The 20896-nt window shown below is 44.2% G+C and overlaps 1 protein-coding gene and 2 non-coding genes across 8 annotated transcripts in view; all 3 read right to left on the bottom strand.

Annotated features, from left to right (window-relative positions):
• Window positions 1-20308, bottom strand: part of MDM2 (MDM2 proto-oncogene) — a 133962-nt gene extending 113654 nt beyond the window's left edge. For 2 of the 6 annotated variants that reach the window (XM_063927492.1, XM_063927493.1), the window contains exons 1-5: window positions 19984-20134; window positions 18935-19019; window positions 18743-18817; window positions 18474-18607; window positions 12268-12317 (exon numbers count right to left, since the gene is read on the bottom strand). In XM_063927492.1, coding sequence (XP_063783562.1) covers window positions 12268-12317; window positions 18474-18607; window positions 18743-18817; window positions 18935-19019; window positions 19984-20015 — 376 coding nt within the window. In that variant the 5' untranslated portion in view covers window positions 20016-20134. Of the gene's footprint in view, window positions 1-12267; window positions 12318-18473; window positions 18608-18742; window positions 18818-18934; window positions 19020-19300; window positions 19862-19929 lie in introns of those variants that run through there. The other 4 variants (XM_063927496.1, XM_063927497.1, XM_063927494.1 and 1 more) reach the window with 4 other exon arrangements.
• LOC134938663 (U5 spliceosomal RNA) lies at window positions 7564-7677 on the bottom strand. The gene has a single exon (XR_010181177.1). It is a non-coding gene; the product is annotated as a U5 spliceosomal RNA (small nuclear RNA).
• On the bottom strand, window positions 9358-9468 carry LOC134938777 (U5 spliceosomal RNA). Its single transcript, XR_010181254.1, has one exon. It is a non-coding gene; the product is annotated as a U5 spliceosomal RNA (small nuclear RNA).
• Window positions 20309-20896: the final 588 nt, after the last annotated feature.

Below are 20896 nucleotides of genomic sequence, written 5' to 3'. Positions count from 1 at the left end.
CTCCAGTGACCCCTAGTGGATGATAAAGAAATGGGCCTTAACAAACCATCCGGTTTTGGTACCACGAACAGGTTGGAGTAGTAACCCATTCCCTGTTGTTGTAGCGACACTGGAACAATGACTTGGGACTGGACCAATTTTAGGATGGCCTGTTGCAGCATAACACGCTTATCCTCCAAAGCTTGTAAGCTTGATTTGAAAAATCGTTGGGGAGGAGCACTGTCGAACTCCAGCTTGTAGCCCTGAGAAATGAGGTCTTTTACCCAGGTCTCCAGGCAGGAGCTTTCCCAAATGCGGCTGAAGTGACGCAGCCGAGCTCCCACCTCGAGATCCCCCCGGGGTGGGTGGGCTCCGTCATGCTGAGGCCTAAGTGGAAGCTGAACTGGTGCTCTCCCGAGAACATGCGATTGCTGGTTTTCTTGTCTTACCTCTGGTGCCTCTAGCCTCATTGGAGGCACCTCTGGCCCTAGATCTAAATCTGTTAGACCGAAAGGACTGGGTAGACGGCCCCGGAGGGGAGAAAAGTGGATTTCCCAGTAGAAACTTAAGAAATCCACGTATCCAATTCCACCCCGAAGAGCCAAGCCCCTGAAAAAGGGAGAGACTCTACACTGCGCTTGGACTCTGCGTCCGCTATCCACTTACGTAACCACAAAGCTCTGCGTGCCGATACTGCCATAGCTATGACCGGTGTCTCCGATATACCTGCTGCAGTGTAGATAGACTTCAGTATAGTCTCTATTTTTCTATCTCCAGGGTCCTTTATGGTAAAGGAGCTCGGAGCCAGCACACCGCCTTTTTAGATAGGCGAGAGACTGATACTGTACGTCAACAGCCGGGGGTTCTTCACAGATTTTCCTGCCTTCAAGAGCAAATGGGAAAGTGTGCAAAAATCGTCTTGACACTTCGTATTTTTTATCTTCATTTTTCCAGGCTAACTTAAGCAAGTCATCTAACTCTGTAGAATCAGGGAACGTGACACAGAGTTTGTTCTGTGTTAAGAAAAACGACTGCTGTGCCGCAGCGTCCTCTAGAGGGAGTTTTAACATAGTAACATAGTATCGGAGGTTGAAAAAAAGACAATTGTCCATCGAGTTCAACCTATTTGTGGTCTCCTATGCATGATGATTTGACTAAAATTTCTGACTGATGCTGCTGTCAGCCGTTGCATTTTATCCCTATTTATAGTAACTAGAATGCGTGACTATGCACCATACCCCTGGATATCCTTATCCATTAGGAATTTATCTAACCCATTCTTAAAGGTGTTGACAGATTCCGCCATTACAACTCCCTCGGGCAGGGAATTCCAAACACGTATTGTCCTTACCGTGAAAAAGCCTTCACGCCGCATTGTGCGGAATCTCCTCTCCTCTAACCTGAGCGAGTGTCCACGAGTCCTCTGTGTTGATCTAACCAAAAACAGGTCCCGCGCAAGCTCTGTGTATTGTCCCCTTATATATTTGTAGATGTTGATCATATCCCCTCTTAGTCTCCGCTTTTCCAATGTCTTTCAAGCCTTTCCTTGTATTCCATCGTCTCCATGCCCTTAATTAGTTTGGTCGCCCTCCTTTGTACCTTTTCTAGCTCCAGGATATCCTTTTTGTAGTACGGTGCCCAGAATTGTACACAGTATTCAAGGTGTGGCCTCACTAGTGATTTATATAACGGGAGTATAATACTCTCGTCCCTAGCATCAATACCCCGTTTTATGCATGCTAATATCTTATTAGCCTTCTTTGCTGCAGTCCTACTTTGGGTACTACTGCTTAGCTTGCTATCTATGAGGACACCCAAGTCCTTTTCCAGTACAGAATCCCCTAATTTTACCCCATTTAGTAGGTAGGTGTAATTTTTGTTCTTGTTACCACAGTGCATTACCTTACACTTGTCTGTGTTGAAGCGCATTCTCCATTTGGCTGCCCATGCTTCTAATTTAACTAAGTCGTTCTGAAGAGACTCGGCATCCTCCTCTGTATTTATAGCCTTACACAATTTGGTATCATCTGCAAAAATTGACACCATGCTCTCTAGACCTTCTGTTAGGTCGTTAATGAAAATATTGAACAATAGCGGTCCTAATACTGAGCCTTGTGGCACACCACTTAGCACTTCAGTCCAAGTTGAAAAAGATCCATTAACCACAACGCGCTGCTCCCTATTATCTAACCAGTTTTAGACCCAAGTGCATATTGTGCTTCCTACCCCTGATTCTTGTAGCTTGTAGATAAGTCTCATGTATGGTACAGTATCGAACGCTTTGGCAAAGTCTAAAAAGATTACATCCACGTCTTTACCCTGATCTAGGTTTGCACTTACTGTTTCATAAAAGCCAAGTAAGTTGGTTTGACAGGATCTGTCCTTCATAAACCCATGTTGATTCCTTTTAATGACCTTATTGACTTCAAGGAACTTCTGAATACTATCTCTTAGAATACCTTCCAATACTTTCCCCACTATAGATGTAAGACTAACTGGTCTATAATTACCTGGTTCAGCTTTACTTCCCTTTTTGAATATAGGCACTACTTCCGCTATACGCCAGTCTTTGGGAACCATACCTGATATAACTGAATCCTTAAAGATCAAAGATATCGGTTTTGCCAGTTCAGAGTGAAGCTCCATTAGAACCCTTGGGTGAATACCATCGGGCCCTGGTGATTTATTAATCTTTAAATATTTTAATCGGTCACAGACTACTTCCTCGCTTAAATAAGTACCTATCAGTGGGATATTCTCATTATTGAGATTGTGTGTCAGTCCCTGAATTGGGTCCTCTCTAGTGAATACTGTTGAAAAAAACTCATTTAGTGTGTCCGCTATGTCATTATAATTTTTGCTTAAGACTCCCAACTTGTCTTTTAAAGGGCCTATACTCTCTTTCTTTAATCTCTTGCTATTAATGTATTTAAAGAATTTTTGGGGATTCGCTTTGCTTTCCTTTGCTACTAGTTTTTCAGTTTCTACTTTAGCCGCTCTTATTTCCTTTTTGCAAATTTTGTTACATTCCTTACAGTGCTGAAATGACTCTGCTTCCCAGTCAGATTTGTATTTTTTAAATGCTCGCCTTTTCTTGCCCATAAGTTCCTTAATCTTTTTGTTAAGCCACATCGGTTTATGATTTTTATTCCTTTTTTTGCTGCTCATAGGAATAAATGTGTATTTTTAGCTAGCAGGAATTTTAGTACCTCCCATTTCTCCGTAGTATTTTTTCCTAAAAACAAATCTTCCCATTCAATATCCCTGAAAAATACCCTCATCTTATCAAAATTTGTTTTGCTAAAGTTTAGAGTCCTAGTTGAGCCAGTATAGGGCTGTTTATGGAAACCGATATTGAATGTGACCATATTGTGGTCGCTGTTTCCTATGGGTTCCCCTACTATAATAGCTGATACGAAATCCCCATTGTTTGTTAATACCAGGTCTAAGATTGCATTGTACCTAGTTGGTTCCTCAGTTAGTTGGACTAAGTAGTTATCATTAAGTGTGTTTAAAAACATATTGCCCCTATCAGTATCACATGAATCGTTTTTCCAGTTTATCTCTGGATAGTTAAAATCTCCCATCACTACTATGTCTCCTACTCCTGCTGCTCTTTCAATTTGCTTTAGTAACAATTCCTCATCAGATGCGTTGATAGCAGGCGGCCTATAGCATACACCCAATACTAACTTTTTTATTCCTTTTTCCCCGCATGCAATTTCTACCCATAATGTCTCGACAGTGTCTACAGTCCCCTCCTGAATATCTTCCCGTATATCAGGTTTTAAAAACGGCTTTACGTAGAGACACACCCCTCCACCCTTTTTATTTAGTCTGTCTCTTCTAAACAGTGTATAGCCCTCTAGATTGACTGTCCAATTCATCCCACCAAGTTTCAGTAATGCCTATATCATACTGTTTGCTTGCTGCAAGTATTTCTAGTTCACCCTTTCTACCAGTAATGCTTCTGGCGTTTACATACATACAACTAAGATAAGTATTTTCCCTTGCGTTAGGGACATCTTTCACCTTATGTAGCAATGATGACCTGTAATCGGCATTGGTTAGTGCTTTGGTAAAATCTTTTAGTACCCATGTTAGTAACCTTAACGCCTGCTCTTACCCTCCCCCCAACTTCTCCCCCATTTCGTTTACTACCGCCATCCCCACTATTCTCACTGCATGACCCGTAGTTTCTAGCTAAACCCTCCCCCCAGGCTCCTAGTTTAAAATCTCCTCCAACCTTCTAACCATCCTTCCCCCCAGCACCGCTGTCCCCTCCTCAGTCAGGTGCAATCCGTCACGACAAAAGAGATGGCGCCTGACTGAGAAGTCCGCCCAGTGTTCCAAGAACACAAACCCCTCTTTCCTGCACCAATCCCTAAGCCACACATTTACCTCCCTAATCTCCCTCTGCCTCCCTGGACTAGCGCGTGGCACGGGTAATAATTCCGAGAATATTACCTTAAATGTCCTTGCCTTCAGTTTCTTTCCTAAGTCCCTATAGTCTTTCTTAAGGACATCCCACCTTCTGCTAACTTTGTCATTGGTGCCAACGTGCACCAAGACCGCAGGGTCTTTCCAAGCCCCTCCCAACAATCTATCTACCCGGTCCGCGATGTGCCGTACCCGAGCACCCGGGAGACAACAGACTGTACGGCGATCACGGTCCCGGTAGCAGATTGCCCTATCTGCCTTCCTGATGATAGAATCCCCTACCACCACCATCTGACTAGGTACCTCACTATCTTTTATCCGAACCGCGCCAGAGGGACCGCTCCTCTGGATGCTAGAGGGAGCAGTCTCCTCCGGCACCGTCATTTCTTCACTCTCATCCTCCGATTCCTCGTCCAATCGGGCAAATTTGTTTGGGTTTGATAGTTCGGAGATGTCGAGCCTCCCCCTCTTTTTCTTCCTTCTAACTGTGACCCAACTGGCTAGGATGAGGGGTTCAATACCCTTTGTAGAAGGGGAATCCCCAGTAACAGGATCCAATTCCTCCCCCTCCTCCTGTGTCCTCATCAGAGGATGAGAGTAAAGCAGGTAACCCAAGCTTTTGTGGTCCTGATCTAGAAAAGGGGGGCTCCCTTGCAGCTAGGTCTGCAACTGCCTGCTGCAGTTGTTGAGTTTTCTGAGTATTAGCAGTAAGCCGAGATGACATATCTGACATCATGGATTTTATGGCACCTAGCCAGGAAGGCTAAAATGCGCATGGTACGCAGCGCGCATGCTTTAAGTACTTTCACACAAAACTTTGTAGATTTACACAAGGTCGAGCGACGTTTTTTCATCACTCGAGTGATCGTAGTGTGATTGACAGGAATTGGGTGTTTCTAGGCGGAAACTGGACGTTTTCAGGGAGTGTGCTAAAAAACGCAGGCGTGCCAGGTAAAAATAGGATTTTGGTACTTACCAGGTAAATCCTTTTCTTTGAATCCATAGGGGGCACTGGAGTACTCTTGGGATATGGACGGGCGTAGCCGAACAAAGGCACTGAATATTTAAATTTAGGACTCTCCCCCCCCTCCATATCCCCGAGTACCTCAGTGTACTCTCTCAGTGTTTTTTACTGAGCGAACAGGAACGATATAGAGAGGTTGACAATGGAGAATACCTATAACATAACGGACAACAACAATGTTGACCCATAACCTTACTGTCAACTAAACAGTTGACACCATAACCGATAGAACTTTATAATTTGAACCAATCGGTGAAAATGTGTTACCATAAGCTCCTCTGAGCTTAATATCAATCAAGTAAAACTTGTTACCCTAAGCTCCCTTGAGCTTAAAACAACCCAGGTAAAACTGCTCTGGGTGGGCGTCCAGTGCCCCCTATGGATTCAAAGAAAAGGATTTACCTGGTAAGTACCAAAATCCTATTTTCTTTATCATCCACTAGGGGTCACTGGAGTACTCTTGGGACGTACCAAAGCTTCCCTCGTGGGCGGGAGAGCTGTTTGATACTTGTAACAGTAGGCAGCCCAAAGCTAGATGCTGATGGCGCCACCATTTATAACGTGTAAACGTGCACAAACGTGGTGCACATGAAGGCTATATAGCCGCGTTTTAGACGCTCCACGACCCACTGGGTCTGACATTCCCACAGAACCTGTGGGATGAGCTATTACTGACGTAGGCGATTGTAACTTAGCCTTAAAGTAAGCCTGACTTGTAGTCATTATTATTACCCAACTGGATAATGTCTGCTGAGAAACTGGCTAACCCCAGTTGGCAGTATCATAGAGAACAAACAACGGATTCATATCACGTACTGTTGACGTTCGGGACATATATAAACGCGTAATGCGTGTACCACATTCAGAATTCTAGAATGTGCTGTCCACACAGGAACCCCTATTGGTATATTGATGTGAAGAATACGAAAGCGTGATTCGTCCGAAGATCTGCTTTGTCATGAGAAAACTCAAATACGGTGGCTTGGAATACAAGGCACCCAAATATGAAAACAAAACCCTTGCCGAAGCCAAGGCTAGAAGAAAAATGTTTTCCAAAGTGAGAAACTTAATTCCCATTTGTTGAAAAGGTTCAAAATATGAAAACTGTAAGAAATCTGAACCCAACTTCAAGTCGCCTGGCGCTGTAGGTGGGATAAATAGAGTCTGAACTTTGATGACACCTTGTAGAAAGATGTGTACAGACGCAAATAGAGGCAAACGTCTTTGAAAATAAGTTTACCACACAGATACCTGCACTCTTAGTGCAGATCAACTCAGTTTTCCATCCCACCCCGTTTAACAGAATACGGGTAACTTGAAGGATGATGTTGGAAACTTCCGAGGTTTACAACCTATGTAAGCACACGAAATTTTGTAATAATGAGCTGCCTTAAGCGGCTTACTATTTCGTAACATGGTTGGTATAACCGATACTGTAATGCTCTATTTCTTAAGAGGGCGGTCTGAACCCTCACCCCGTCAACCGCAGCTGCGGTACATAGATAATAGGTACATAGGTAACTATGGGTAAACTAACGTTCCCTGATGTAACAGGTTGGACGTATTATGAGCGGGCCAAGATCGTGTGCAAGTATTCCTTGAAAATTCGAGAAGCAAACTTCTCCGAAACCCATGAGATACCACCAGTATGACTGTGACAAACTGTCTTATGATCCGTTTTGGCAACGGAGAGAGCAGCGGAAAATGGTGGAGCCAGATACACGATGCTGAATGACCACATGAATGTGAGAGACTCCACCGCCACTGCCCTTGTGATCTGTTTTGTACACATACTGAGCTTTTCTAATTGTGGCGAGATGCCATCATGTATACTTGAGGGTAACCCCCTTCTGTGGACTCACATATGACACACCTCTGGATTTAATGTCCAGTTTTCAGGATCCAAATCCTGACGGGTGAGATCCTCTGTCTAACAGATGTCCACTCACGGAATGATCTCTTGACATTTTCACATAATGGTGTTCTGAGCCATTGAGGATTTGAGTCACATGCCGCATTGCCATGCGGCTTCTTGGTTCTCATGCCGCATTGCCATGCGGCTTCTTGGTTCTCACTGGTTGTTGTGTATGCAACTGCCGTTGCCTTGTTTGACTGCTTAAGGCCAGCGTGAGGCAGGCATCAAAAATTTACATGAAACTCACGGTTGTTCCTCTCCACGGAAATCTTTAGTAAAAGGCGAAAGATTTATTCGTTCTGAAGAGAAACCAGAGTATATCCCTGGTCAGACTGAAAGCGAATCATGTATTGCATTGTAAAATGCACAGAGTTCTAGGACATTTATCGACCGCAATCTGTCGTGTTTTAGAACCTTTGTCGCTGATTTTAATTACAAATCCTGACCCTCTGCGACTGTCGTCCAGAGTATATGCACCCTTGTCCCTCTGTGGGAAACGCGAGTGAAGGGTGGCGAACTAAATTGAAAACACATCTTTATTCTTAATAGGTGAATACACCAATGTACCGCTAGTGTGCGTGTTTTGTGCTAATTACTAGATGTACATTTGTTCTTGCTGGTGTAGTAGGTAAAAGTCTTTGATTTACCGTATTTATAATCTTACCTAGGAATTGACATCGTTTAGACGGAATTAGATGCGATTGTTTTCGAACTTGATCTGCTACCGCAGTATACCTTAGTAGCGCAAGTTAGAGGAACTTTGTTGAGACAGAGTTCTTATGTGAGATGAGCTATCATCCCAACATCACTTTGGTAAATACCCAAAGCGATAAGCAACGGTAGACATGAAATGGTTAATGGTTGTGGCGATTTGCAAACGCTAGAACCTGTGATGAACAAACCGGACTGGGTAAATACGCATTGTGAAGATCAAATGCAATTATGCAAATTTTGTGGCTCCAATAAGCAAATACTAACCGCAGAAAATCCATTTTCTAACTGTAGTAAATGACTTGCTGATTGATATTGCGACGGAGCCGTTTGGTTTTGCTCAAACAGAAGGGAATAAGTAACTCTGACTCTGTTGGCGTACTACTGCCTGGTTTATAAACCAGCAAAGACTAAATGACAACCTGCCAAACCGTTCGACAGAGGCAGTTTTGTACTTTAAGCTGTAAATAGCTGAGACATGTATGAGTTGAAGTCCTGAAACCTCGCAAATGTAACATGTAAAGACGCGCTTCCACAATTGTAAAAGAGGTCATCAAACCACTGGCTTGCTGACTAACGTCCTGTCGTTACAAGGCGTGACGGTTTCTTATAAAGGGATAAAACGCCGTTACAAGTATACTGTATGCGGTAATGGCTGAATATCATAAAGGGATAAAATACCGTTACAAGTATATCAAATTTATGAGCAAACAAGCTCTGGCCTTGTCGCGCTTAACTAGCGACAATGAAAATAACCGGCGTTAGCAGAAGCTTTACAGATATACTCTGCAGCTTCTTTTACCAGTGATCGTCATTGTTTCATACATAGATTCTAGTGACCCAAATGTATCCTGGGTTTTTATAATGTTTGACAGAAAATCATCTACCAATGGCGGATCGCGTCCTTTTGGAAACGATTATGTATGGTTGTTAAAAAGCCCCCGCACTATCTGAGTGCTGGACTAATGTACCCTTCTCACTCGTAGTTATCGGTGTGAAATTTGACATAGAATCGTGCATTAAATTATAAGACCAGTGAAATAAACACTCTGGTACCCAAAGGGAAATTGGCCCTTTGGAAAGACTGTCTTTTGTTAGAGCTGGCGGAGACATTCCGAGACTCCGATGTTACCGCTCTTTTAATTTGAATTGCCAATGTTAACATAGGATTTTTAAAATTATTTTTAGTCTGCACTATAGCCCTACTCGCTATGTAGACAGACACCACAATAGGCAACAGACAGACACTTGCACGGCTTAATGAAGTTATTATGTGTCATATATATATATATGTTATTGCTGAACAGCCTATTCATATGAAACTCAAGCTTGTTTCTCTCTTCGGAAATCTTTAGCAAAAACCGAAAGATTTATTCGATATGAAGAGAAATCAAAGTATTCTTTATGTGAAAAGCAGTTCACATGGGCATATGAAACCCGAACCAAATTCCTACTAACTTCCCTGCGCCTCTGGTGGCTTAGAGATGTAGGGCAGGAATGTTCTAGAATTAAGTAGAAATACAGATTACATGGCTAACTTATGTGAAACTGAACCAAAAACTTCCCACTAACACCCCTGCGCCTCCTTGTGGAGTATAGGTGTATGGGCGGAATGTTCTGGAATTATAACCTGTAAGAACAGCAATGATTAAAATGACCGTCATGCCATGCTTCCACTGAAAATCACAGGACAGGTTACCTGCTGCAGTGTTAATATAGGCTTAATAGCCTATTATACATTAAATATAGGCTTAATAGCCTATTCTACAGTTACAGGTCTATTATACAGTAAAATCCGTGCAGTTTACAATACATTATCTTGCAGCCTTATCTCTTAACCCATGCAGCCTTCTGCTGCTATGGGCTTTACTCAACACTGCCTGCAGTGATGTATTATTTCCAATATATCTTATTCCCAAGCAGCCTTTGCTGCTGCTATGGGTCAATAACTTGTTTAAAACTGAGCAGTCTCTTATTTAAAACTGAGCAGTCTCTTAACCCATGCAGCCTTTGCTGCTGCTATGGGCTTTACTCACCGTCACCCCCCTGCAGCCGCGCTGCTTGTGATGTAGCTTTTAGCTTCTCCCTGTGCAGCGGCCGGAAGCGAGTGCAGGGAGCCTAGGGAAACCCGGGGAGCGCTGCTATATTGCGCCGGGGAGCCCTCCGGAAGAACGGGCGGCGCCTCATACAGCAGTGGCCGGGTGCAGCGCTGGAAGAGCGGCCGGCGTCTTTAGTGACGTACGGCCGCTCGGAGCTTTAGACACGGGTACGCAGAGTGGCTGCTTGGGCGGCGCTCGCGTACAGTGGCTGGGAGAGCGGCCGGCGTCTTTGAATGACGTGCGGCCGCTCGGATACGTTTCTACAGTGGCAGAGTTCTGGTACAGTGGCTGGGAGAGCGGCCGGCGTCTGTGAGTGACGTGCGGCCGCTCTCTTCGTTCAGCGGGGTATCCTGCTAATGAGCGCGCTGTAAGCGGCGGGCAAAGCGGTGGTAACAATAAAGGCTTTCCCCACACAGCAGGGCGGCAGCGTGAGCTGACCGCCCTGACCCCCCACCATACCTTGTAGTGCCGCACTCTGTAAGCTCCGTCCAGATTGTGACGGGGCTTTCATCCTGGCTGTGACGGGGCTTCTTTCTGTAAGCTCCGTCCAGTTGCAGTAGGATACAGTGTCTGCCTGTGGCTGTGAGGGTGCTCTTTGTGAGGACCGACACGCCATGCGCTTAGCGCCTGTGAGGGTGCTCTTTGTGAGGACCGACACGCCATTCGCTGCCCGTGCAGCGGCACTATCCCGGACCCATGTTTTTCCAGAAACTGGGAAGGGATGTGCTAAGTGTAAAAATAAAAATTAAAAATAAAAATCCAAGTGTGGTTATACCACAAGCCAATGTTCGTGCTGTGAGCACCGAAAAAACACTGAGAGAGTACACTGAGGTACTCGGGGATATGGAGGGGGGGGGGAGAGTCCTAAATTTAAATATTCAGTGCCTTTGTTCGGCTACGCCCGTCCATATCCCAAGAGTACTCCAGTGACCCCTAGTGGATGATAAAGAAAACGCAGCAGTGAAACGGGGGAGTGGCTGGCCAAACGCAGAGCGTGTTTGTGACGTCAAACCAGGAACTGAACGGACTGAGGTGATCGCAGTCTAGGAGTAGGTCTGGAGCTACTCAGAAACTGCAGTAAATTATTTAGTAGCAGTTCCGCTAATCTTTTGTTCACTATTTTGCTGAGCTAAGATACATTCCCAGAGGGCGGCGGCCTAGCGTTTGCAATGCTGCTAAAAGCAGCTAGCGAGAGAACAACTCGGAATGAGGGCCAATAGCGGCTCTCCCCCTCTCTACACCCCGTACCAGTTTTCCTGCGTATCCTGAGTGTCTGCAGGAGCTGTGTGTGCCTGCAGCTGCAAGCAGAGGAAGGTGCCAAAACGCAGCTGGTCTGCTCTGAGGAAGCTCCGACCCCTGTAATGGCGCCAGATTTTCAGTGATATTTATACTGGCAAAGTCTCCCTATTAGTGTAAAACGTCACAGCAAGTGTTAATTCTCACTACCGCTGCAAGTGTACCAGAGGGGCTATAGCGGGTTCCGCCCAGGAGAGTCCCGTATGCCGTCCATGCCGCACCAAGAACGAGGGCCCCCGGTTTGAACTCACCACGGTCGTCACCTTCAGTAAATGTTAGGGGTGTGTGGCGTGCAAACAGCATACCGAACATAACAAAGATTTATAAGAAACTGAAAAAAACTCTGGAGCACTAAAGTGTGCATCCTCTCCTGAGAGATTGCCTCAATTGCCTAAATTGCCTGTGGGAGGTGGCATAGAGGGGGAGGAGCCAGCACACCCAGTTGAAGAAATTTAAAGTGCACCGGCACCTTTGGACCCCGTCTATACCCCATCGTACAAATTCCCCAATATCCCTTACAGATGCTAGAGAAATACTTCCTAAGAATATGTACACTAAGCTTTACTGTAGTCAACAGGGCAGAAAGGGTGCTGTAATGAACTGTCAAGTCACTTTAACAATTTACAATATGCCAATAATCTAGTATTTCAGCTGATCTACCAAATGAAAGGTGTCTGGAGAGCTTAAAACAAACCGTTGTATATTCCTATTGAACATCACACTTAAATCACTTCTATGTACTGTAAATAACATCTTATTCCAAGTACAGATGACGATAATAATACAATTAGATTTCAACTAACCTTGTGACTCAGCAGTTACCAGATTTTTGGAAATCATTGCATATAACCTCCTGAAGTAAAGAGACAGTGTGTTACAGGTATGTACATTTCCAGTAGACACACTGCAGTACTAAAAGCTTAAAGTTTATGACATTATCAGAAAATGATATTATATATACACACACACACACACACACACGTACATACACATACACACGTAAAATTCTGATTTCATTACAAAGAAAATTAAAAAAGCATACGTAACATTGTATCACACCTTCATTTGTAAGATGTTACCAGTAACTGCATAGGAAATATTTATTAGGCTATCAATAATGTGCTGTACATCACAGTCAACACTGCCTGCAATGTGTCATGCTAAGGGTGTTTTCATTAACCAAAGCTTATATTAAAACACACTTTGGTTAATGCATACCCTACACACACCAGTTCTCTGAATACAGGAGTCTTTAGACATGAAGAAATGTTGCTTGTGGAATCTTTATGTACAGGAGAAGTAAACTTTTTTTCGTGAAAAAGAATAAAAGACACCCCCCTCCATTGACTATTGTTACCTTAACTGTAACGTGCTTCCCTCTTACAACTTCACCCTGCAGAGCCCAACGTCAGACCTACATATGCAAAGGCACAGGGACTGCAAACCCAGCATAGGGTTCTGGTTGCCGCTTACGCCAAAGCTCTCATTTCACTATGGAGGCCCCATATTTCTTTAGGCACTCAACAGAGCAAGTGATAGAAGAGTCCAGGGCTGGCATCACCACAATTAAAGCAAGGAGTTAAGAAATTATCTTTACAAAGAGAAATAGTTCTTTTCTAGAAAATGACTCCAGTATACCAGTACTCCTAAAAAGGACAAGAAGCACTAATTGAAAAAATAAAAAATATTGAGATGACTTCATGGCACATCTAAAAATAGTTCTCGTGAAGCTTAGGATGCATCTATGGAGTTTTATATGGATTACATACTCTACATAACTGTTTACACACTACTTTCTACCCACAGTAAATATTACATGCTCTAGGGCGGTATTTATTAAAGCAGTGGGAACGATAAAGTAGAGAGATAAGGAACTAACCAATCAGCATTTGCCATGTTACAGGATATGCTTGAAAAATGACAGTTAAGAACTGATTTGTTAGTGGGGGGTTTTCCTCCACTTTATCTCTTTGATAAATACCCCCTAGTCTTGATAATAGTATATAGAGAAATGATTGTAACATACTGAACTGAGAGCAGAGCAAAACCAAACCTCAAGTAACTCTGCACCTGGACAAACTATGTTTCAATACAAGGGGTGAATATGCATGATTTTTTTCCACACATCATAAATACACTGTAATTTAGATTTGAGTTTGGACATGCACCTCCCACATTTCTCAAATCTAAATCTTTTTGCACATTGTAATTCTGCCCCTCCTACAATGCAACATGGTTTTACTAAGGTGAACTTGATTTGCTCCCAACTCAGAATCACCCTCTTTGTATTTACACGTTCTATATAGCTAATAAAACAGAAACCATATATGCTGCCTGGAGAATATAACAAAGAACAGTAATTTCAATGTTATATGTTCAGTAAGTTTAGTTTCGGCCCCACCAGGTAGAAGGTCGGGGGTGAATTATACTTACCAGACTCATGCCGGGATTCTCACCACCAGGATGCTGCTGTCTGTGTTTGACCGGCGTCATCCTAAATGCAGGCCACCCATATTACACCCATTTAAAACACCCATTATATCGTAAGCCAGCGTTTCCCATCACCAGTCCTCATGGACCCCTAAAAGTATGTTTTCCAAACCTCCTCAGTATCACAATTGACATAATTATCTCCACATGTGGATCTTTTAAAATGTGTCAACCAGGAATGAATGCACCTGTGCACCAACTAGGGGTACCGGAGGACTGGAGCTGGAAAAACACTGCTGTAAGTTGCCCTCCAGCTGCTATTGAACTACGCATTCCAGCAGTATCCGGACTCCAGGTCGACAACAAAAAGGTCGACACATCTTAGCTCGCCGCCAATTGGTCAACATGGAAAAAAAGGTCGACATGACTCACGATTTTTTTCTTTTTTGGAACCTTTTCATACTTAACGATCCAGGTGGACTACGATTGGAACGGTAATCTGTGCCGAGCGAAGCGAAGGCGGTATCCGTTCACATAGTCGACCATGTTATGGTTGACAGTCATTAGGTCGACCACTATTGGTCGACATTGACATGGTCGACATGGACACATGGTCAACACATGAAAATGGTCGACACATGAAAAGGTCGACATGAGTTTTTTTTTGTTTTTTTTTAAATTATTTTGGGGAACTTTTCCATACTTTACGATCCATGTGGACTACGATTGGAACAGCAATCTGTGCCGAGCGAAGCGGTAGCGGAGCGAAGGCACCATGCCCAAAGCATGGCGAGCGAAGCGAGCCATGCGAGGGGGCGCGGTGCAGTAATTGGGGTTCCCATTCACTTTACGCAAAAAACGACACCAAAAAACAAACAAAAAAAAACTCATGTCGACCTTTTCATGTGTCGACCATGTGTCCATGTCCACCATGTCAATGTCGACCAACAGTGGTCGACCTAATGACTGTCGACCATAACATGGTCGACCATTCATACCAGAACCAGCGAAGGCACCATGCCCGAAGCATGGCGAGCGAAGCGGTGCACTAATTGGGGTTCCCAGTCACTCTACGAAGAAAACGACACCAAAAAACCCATTAAAAAACTCATGTCGACCTTTTTCCATGTCAACCTTTTGTCCATGTCGACCTAAGGTGTGTCGACCAATTGGCGACGACCCTGAGTCCCAGACCCATTCCAGCATGCTCTGACGGGTTCACTACGGCTGGCCGGCGGTCGGGCTCCCGGCGACCAGCATCCCGGCGCCGGGAGCCCGACCGCCGGCTTACCGACAGCGTGGTGAGCGCAAATGAGCCCCTTGCGGGCTCGCTGCGCTCGCCACGCTACGGGCACGGTGGCGCGCTACACTATTTCATTCTCCCTCTATGGGGGTCGTGGACCCCCACGAGGGAAAATAAGTGTCGGTATGCCGGCTGTCGGGCTCCCGGCGCCGGTATACTGAGCGCCGGGAGCCCGACCGCCGGCATACAGAAGACCACCCTGCTCTGACACAGTTCAGCATATCCTAACATCAAAACTGTGGCAGGACTTGCTGGGATGTGCAATCCCACGGCAGTTGGTGGGCTGCTTATTGCCCACCCCTGACTTTGAGACAGGGCTTTTTCTTCCTGTCTCATAGTCCACTCCCATATCATCCACCTCAGTGTCCTTGTGCAGGGTCTTAACGCCAGTCTACTAGGCTTGATGTTTGGATCGTAAATTGTTCATTACTACTTACATTTAATATTTGATGAATAACATTTATGTTTCTTTGATTTTCTGTACTTTTTACATACTTGGATTGATTTAGAATAAAAAAAAAATTAAAACCATAAACAAGTAAAGGCTCCCATACGTCAGCAATTAGGTCAATTTGGCATTTTTGCATAGGACTGTGTAAATAAATCTGCAATGTATGAGGTTCACAGATAGCAGATTCCCAAAAAAAAAGGTTATTCAATATGATGGATTTCACAGATCTTTTGGGGCTATAGATTGCAAGTGTATGGTAACAATCAGCTGATTTGCAGACCATTTCAAGTAAACTGATGACCCTTTCAAGATTGGATTAGCAAATCCAGATCTCCCAAACAATGAATTATTTGACGTTTGGCACTCCGTTAATATTTGTATATTCCTCGAGAGAAACACAAATATTTCATAGTGTAGAATGTATGAGACAATTGAACATTCACCTCAGGTGAAAACACTCCTCTACGGAAAATGTGGTGTGGATATAGGATAGGCCAAAGACAGACGGTAAATAGAACACACACTTTTTTCGCCCCTCTGGTAATGAGGTTACCTTTGAATTATCCTAAACAGAGTATTGAATCACCTGATACTTCAGTACATTACATAGAACAGCCCAATCCAAGATGTTACCTAAAAGCACACTACTTTTTGGCCCTTCTTATATTGAGGTTCTGTATTTGCTGAAAATGATCTGCAAATTACTGAAAAATATCTGTTATGTATGGGCAAAGTTAGATGGATTGGGTAAACAGTAAATATGGGGAAAAGGGAAAAAAAAAACCCCCACAGGATCTGTGAAACAAAATGTGATTGCTAATGTATTGGCCCCTTTAGATGTGAGAGGGATGTGTCCAATCGCCACTCTAAACTGCAGTCTAAAACATTGGGCGCCCACTAATTATCGCGACTTAAACTATTTAATTCTCCCCTCAGTATTTCCCCACATGTAAGGAGAAAAAAAAAAAAAAAAAATATTTTTTACTCCCATTGTATTGCATACTGGTTTGTTACATATGTAAAGTAGTTTATTTATATTTGTTTTGCTCACATATAAGCACCATTTTCACAGTGTATGACCGTGTTGAATTTTGTGATGTTTAGAAACGGGTATAGCTTTTTGTAGCTTGTCCAAACCATTGATTTTGCCCACTGCAAGAAGAATCCAGAAAGCAGGAGCAAAACACTGATGAGCTATAGATTGTAAGCTTGCGAGCAGGGCCTTCCTACCTCTGTCTGTCTGTTTTTACCCAGTTTTGTTCTATTACTGTTGTTCTAATTGTAAAGCGCAACGGAATATGCTGCGCTATATAAGAAACGGTTAATAAATAAATAAATGAGCACTGTATTGTAACATTTGTGAGAGTTTACATTTAGGAGAATTTGCCTAAAAATAGTTGTCAGAGAAAAATTTCCCATTTATTAAAAAAATAAAAATAAAATCAAACAAATGATTACAAGAGCAGGTTTTATATCCGAGATACTGCACTCAAAAATATCTTAAAATTAATAAACTAGAAAATTATGTTTCATTGAAGTTTTAACTCTGTGGGGCAAATTCAATAGTTGATCTGCACCGGCTGCCACTAGATGGCGCCCAACGGAGCAATTAAATTACTGCTCTGATCGGGTGCACATGCAGCCAGGGAGACACACTGTTAAACGCCACTTCTATGTAAAATTTAGCATTGCATCCGCAAACTGGATACACATTGGGGGTCAGTCCGAGTTGAATGCTCGCTGCAGTTTTTCGCAGCGAACAGGTTACTACTGCGCATGCACCACAATGCGCACACGCGTCATACAGGTACAAAGCGGATGGTGCTGGGCGATGGATTTAATGAAGAATCCATTCGCAAGGAGATTAATAGGAAGAGGGCGTTTGTGGGTGTCAACTGACAGTTTTCTGGGAGTGGTAGCAAAAATGCAGGCGTGTCCAAGCATTTGTAGGGCAGGTGTCTGACGTAAATTCCGGGACCAAAAAGACTGAAGTGATCGCAAGGGCTGACTGAGTCCAGGAGCTACTCAGAAACTGCAAAAAAAAAAATTTCGTCTCACTTGGCTGAACACGCGTTCGCACACTTGCAAAGTAAAAATACACTCCCCTGCGGGCGGTGACTACGCGTTTGCACGGCTGCAAAAAGTAGCTAGCGAGCGATCAACTCGGAATGAGGGCCATTGAGCGATATGTCTAATGATCTGGAAGATTGGACGACATATCGCTCATCGTGTATGCCCGATATGCAGGTGCCCGCGGTCGCAAGCGATGTCGTCAGGTTGGATGTGCTGCACATCATACCACACTGTATCGCTAGCAACCACATATATGCTAATAAAGGACGGAACAGTAATCGTTCCGTCCTTCATTAACATTGCTTAATGTGTACCCATGTTCCAATATGTCAAATCACCATCATTTTAAGGAAAAAAAAAATCCCCTTCACCTTTAGGGTTATATTTATCAAAGTTTGGTGAGCTAAAGTGGAGAGAGATAAAAGTACCAACCAATCAGCTCCGGTCATGTTACTGGCTGTGTCTTAAAAATGTCAGTTAGGAGCTGATTGGTTGTTACTTTATCTCTCCCCAAACTTTGATAAATATCCCTCTCTTAGAGTGTCTATAGTGATTATTGCTCACATCAGAAAGATGGCAATGGATCAAAAACACATACAAAAAAAATAAAAAATATCTACACACAACGAAATATTTCTATACAATTATATAACAGCTGCACAACTGCCATTACTGGGCATTAATAGCTACTAAAAACCCTGCTATAAATGTGACATAGGAATATTGTTACATACATGTTATGTGTAAGTTACCTGGGTTCTTTTACAGAGAAGTTCTGTACCCCAAATAGTTCTCCAAGAGGATCATTAGAGCAGTGGACAATATGCTGTTGCTTCTCGTCATACAACTGCTTGGCCTTAATGTACTGACCAAGATGGTAAATAACCTATAGCGCAAGTACGAAGACAATGCAATGAACTATATAATATAAAACATGACATCATGGAAAAATGTACTCATCACATAACTGCACATGGTGTGTTTCTTCTTTTTATTATTAAAATAGATATGAAATGCCCACCTCTTTCATTGTAAAGGTTTCCTTCTGAGCGCCAGCAGATTTTAACAGATTTAGTAGAAGCGGATTTGGTTTAACCTAGAAAAGGTTGTAAAGAGGACTGTCACATTTCTGGACTTGGTTATATTACATATATAATCAACACTGTTTAGTGGATTTAAAGCTAAATGTTTAATGTTCTGTATTTCAGCTTACCAGGGTTTCTTTGTCAGTTGCCATAATTGGAGCGTTTTCTAAACAATTTAAAGAGGTTGGGGATATGTTCATATTGCACGCTTGCCTGTAACCGAGAAATATTTTAGATCACTGGAGTGCAATGCAAGTGAAAAATGTTTATAAAGAATACATAAGACTGAATGAGAAAAGCAATTAGAATACCTGGAACACTAGGTTGATAAATCAATTTAATAAAGTCTAAAAAAACAACAACACGATTTAACAGCGAAAAGTAAGTTATTCTAAAACCACTGTCATACAGCTCTGGTGACAGCCCCCTGGCTGAGAGCTACAGCACATACACACTATCATACCCCTAACAGCAGGAGACAAGTCCAGTCTTACCGTGTATAAATAGGAGAGGTAAAGTGCTGTGTGTGCAGGAGCTGGCTCCTATGTAAAGTGCTGCATCCTGTAGTAGCTGCTGCGTCCCTTTAAATGCGTGTGAGCGCAGACAAGTCGGGACTAGATCCCTGGCAGATACTGTGCATGTCTGAGCATGACCGCTGCTGCACCGCTGACTCACCCCCGCCACTCACACACTGCCTCATACACTCACACACTGCCAGCTGTGCCTACTCATCACCCTGCTGCTGCCAGCTGTGCCGCACGCCTCTCTCCCCGGCAGCGGAGGGGTTACTGGCGGGTAATACAGAAGCACCCGGTCACACAGACGCCGCACTGTAACAATGCTCCCGTAGTAATAGCCGCTTTACAGGCCGGCGCTATAGGCGCTACTACACCCCGCATCTCTGTGCGGGCCTCTCCGCTGCGTCTATGCGTGGGGGAATAGGGGGTCGCGCGCGTATTACATGGGATGGGCGCATGGCCGTCGCACGTGTAACTGCACCCAGACGGGGCGACACGCAGCACACCGCGCAGCCGCAACCTGAAAGTACCGGCCTTGCATGATCCGAGGATGCGGCCACCACACAGACGCAGCGCCGGTCACACAGGCCGCAAGGCCTACTCACCAGTTGCCTCCCTCAGGCTACTGCCGGCTACAGGCCCAGAAGCCACACACCCACCTCAGCTCCGGGAGGCCTTCGGTCTCTTCCATGGTTTCACCACATACACCTAGCGCCCCGTGTTCTTCATACACATCGTTATATCATCTTCATCACCCCCGGTGCGCACCGACGCTACTCACTATCCGGCATGCATTGCGCGGCGGCGGCGTCTCACCGGCGCCCTCTCCTGGCGGCTGCGGGTGTAGCAGTGCAGTGACGTTTCCCCTACATTATGGTGACTGACACCGGGCCCGGACAGGGCAATAACGCCCAGCAGCTACATTCCACGCACGGGTCCATTACTGACGTACGGAGCCGGATTTGTGTGTGCTGTCCCTGCCCCTTACCAATGCACTTGTCAATAAATTGCTGTTGATGCTATTAAAAATACTTTTCCCAGCACCACAAATGTGTACTGCAGTGCCCCCAGCTCACTATGTCACACCAAAACCCCAGTGTGTCTGAGGGTTCCCCGCAGTGTATGGGGGCAATGCTGATAAAACCATCTACAATTCTACCATTCTACATCATCTACTGGGAGGCGGAGAGCTCTTATATCAACCCCGTGCGTGTATGAAGTCAGAGAGCCATAAGTGACACCCTAATTGGTAACCATGCAAACATAAAAACGGGGAAAAGGACCCTGGAAACAAATTACTTATATTAGGTATACATAAATAGAAGTTTACAGAATAAGAAAATGCAGGTTTTAAAAATGTACTACGGTATATACACCCAGTCTGGTTTAAAATGTTTGAATTATATTTCTCTGACGTCCTAAGTGGATGCTGGGGACTCCGTCAGGACCATGGGGATTAGCGGCTCCGCAGGAGACAGGGCACAAAAGTAAAAGCTTTAGGATCAGGTGGTGTGCACTGGCTCCTCCCCCCATGACCCTCCTCCAAGCCTCAGTTAGATTTTTGTGCCCGGC

This window comes from Pseudophryne corroboree, chromosome 6, assembly GCF_028390025.1.
Source record: "Pseudophryne corroboree isolate aPseCor3 chromosome 6, aPseCor3.hap2, whole genome shotgun sequence".
NCBI lineage: Eukaryota > Metazoa > Chordata > Amphibia > Anura > Myobatrachidae > Pseudophryne > Pseudophryne corroboree.
Note: the sequence above shows the minus strand (reverse complement) of the source record. Positions and strands in the feature narration are given on the sequence as shown.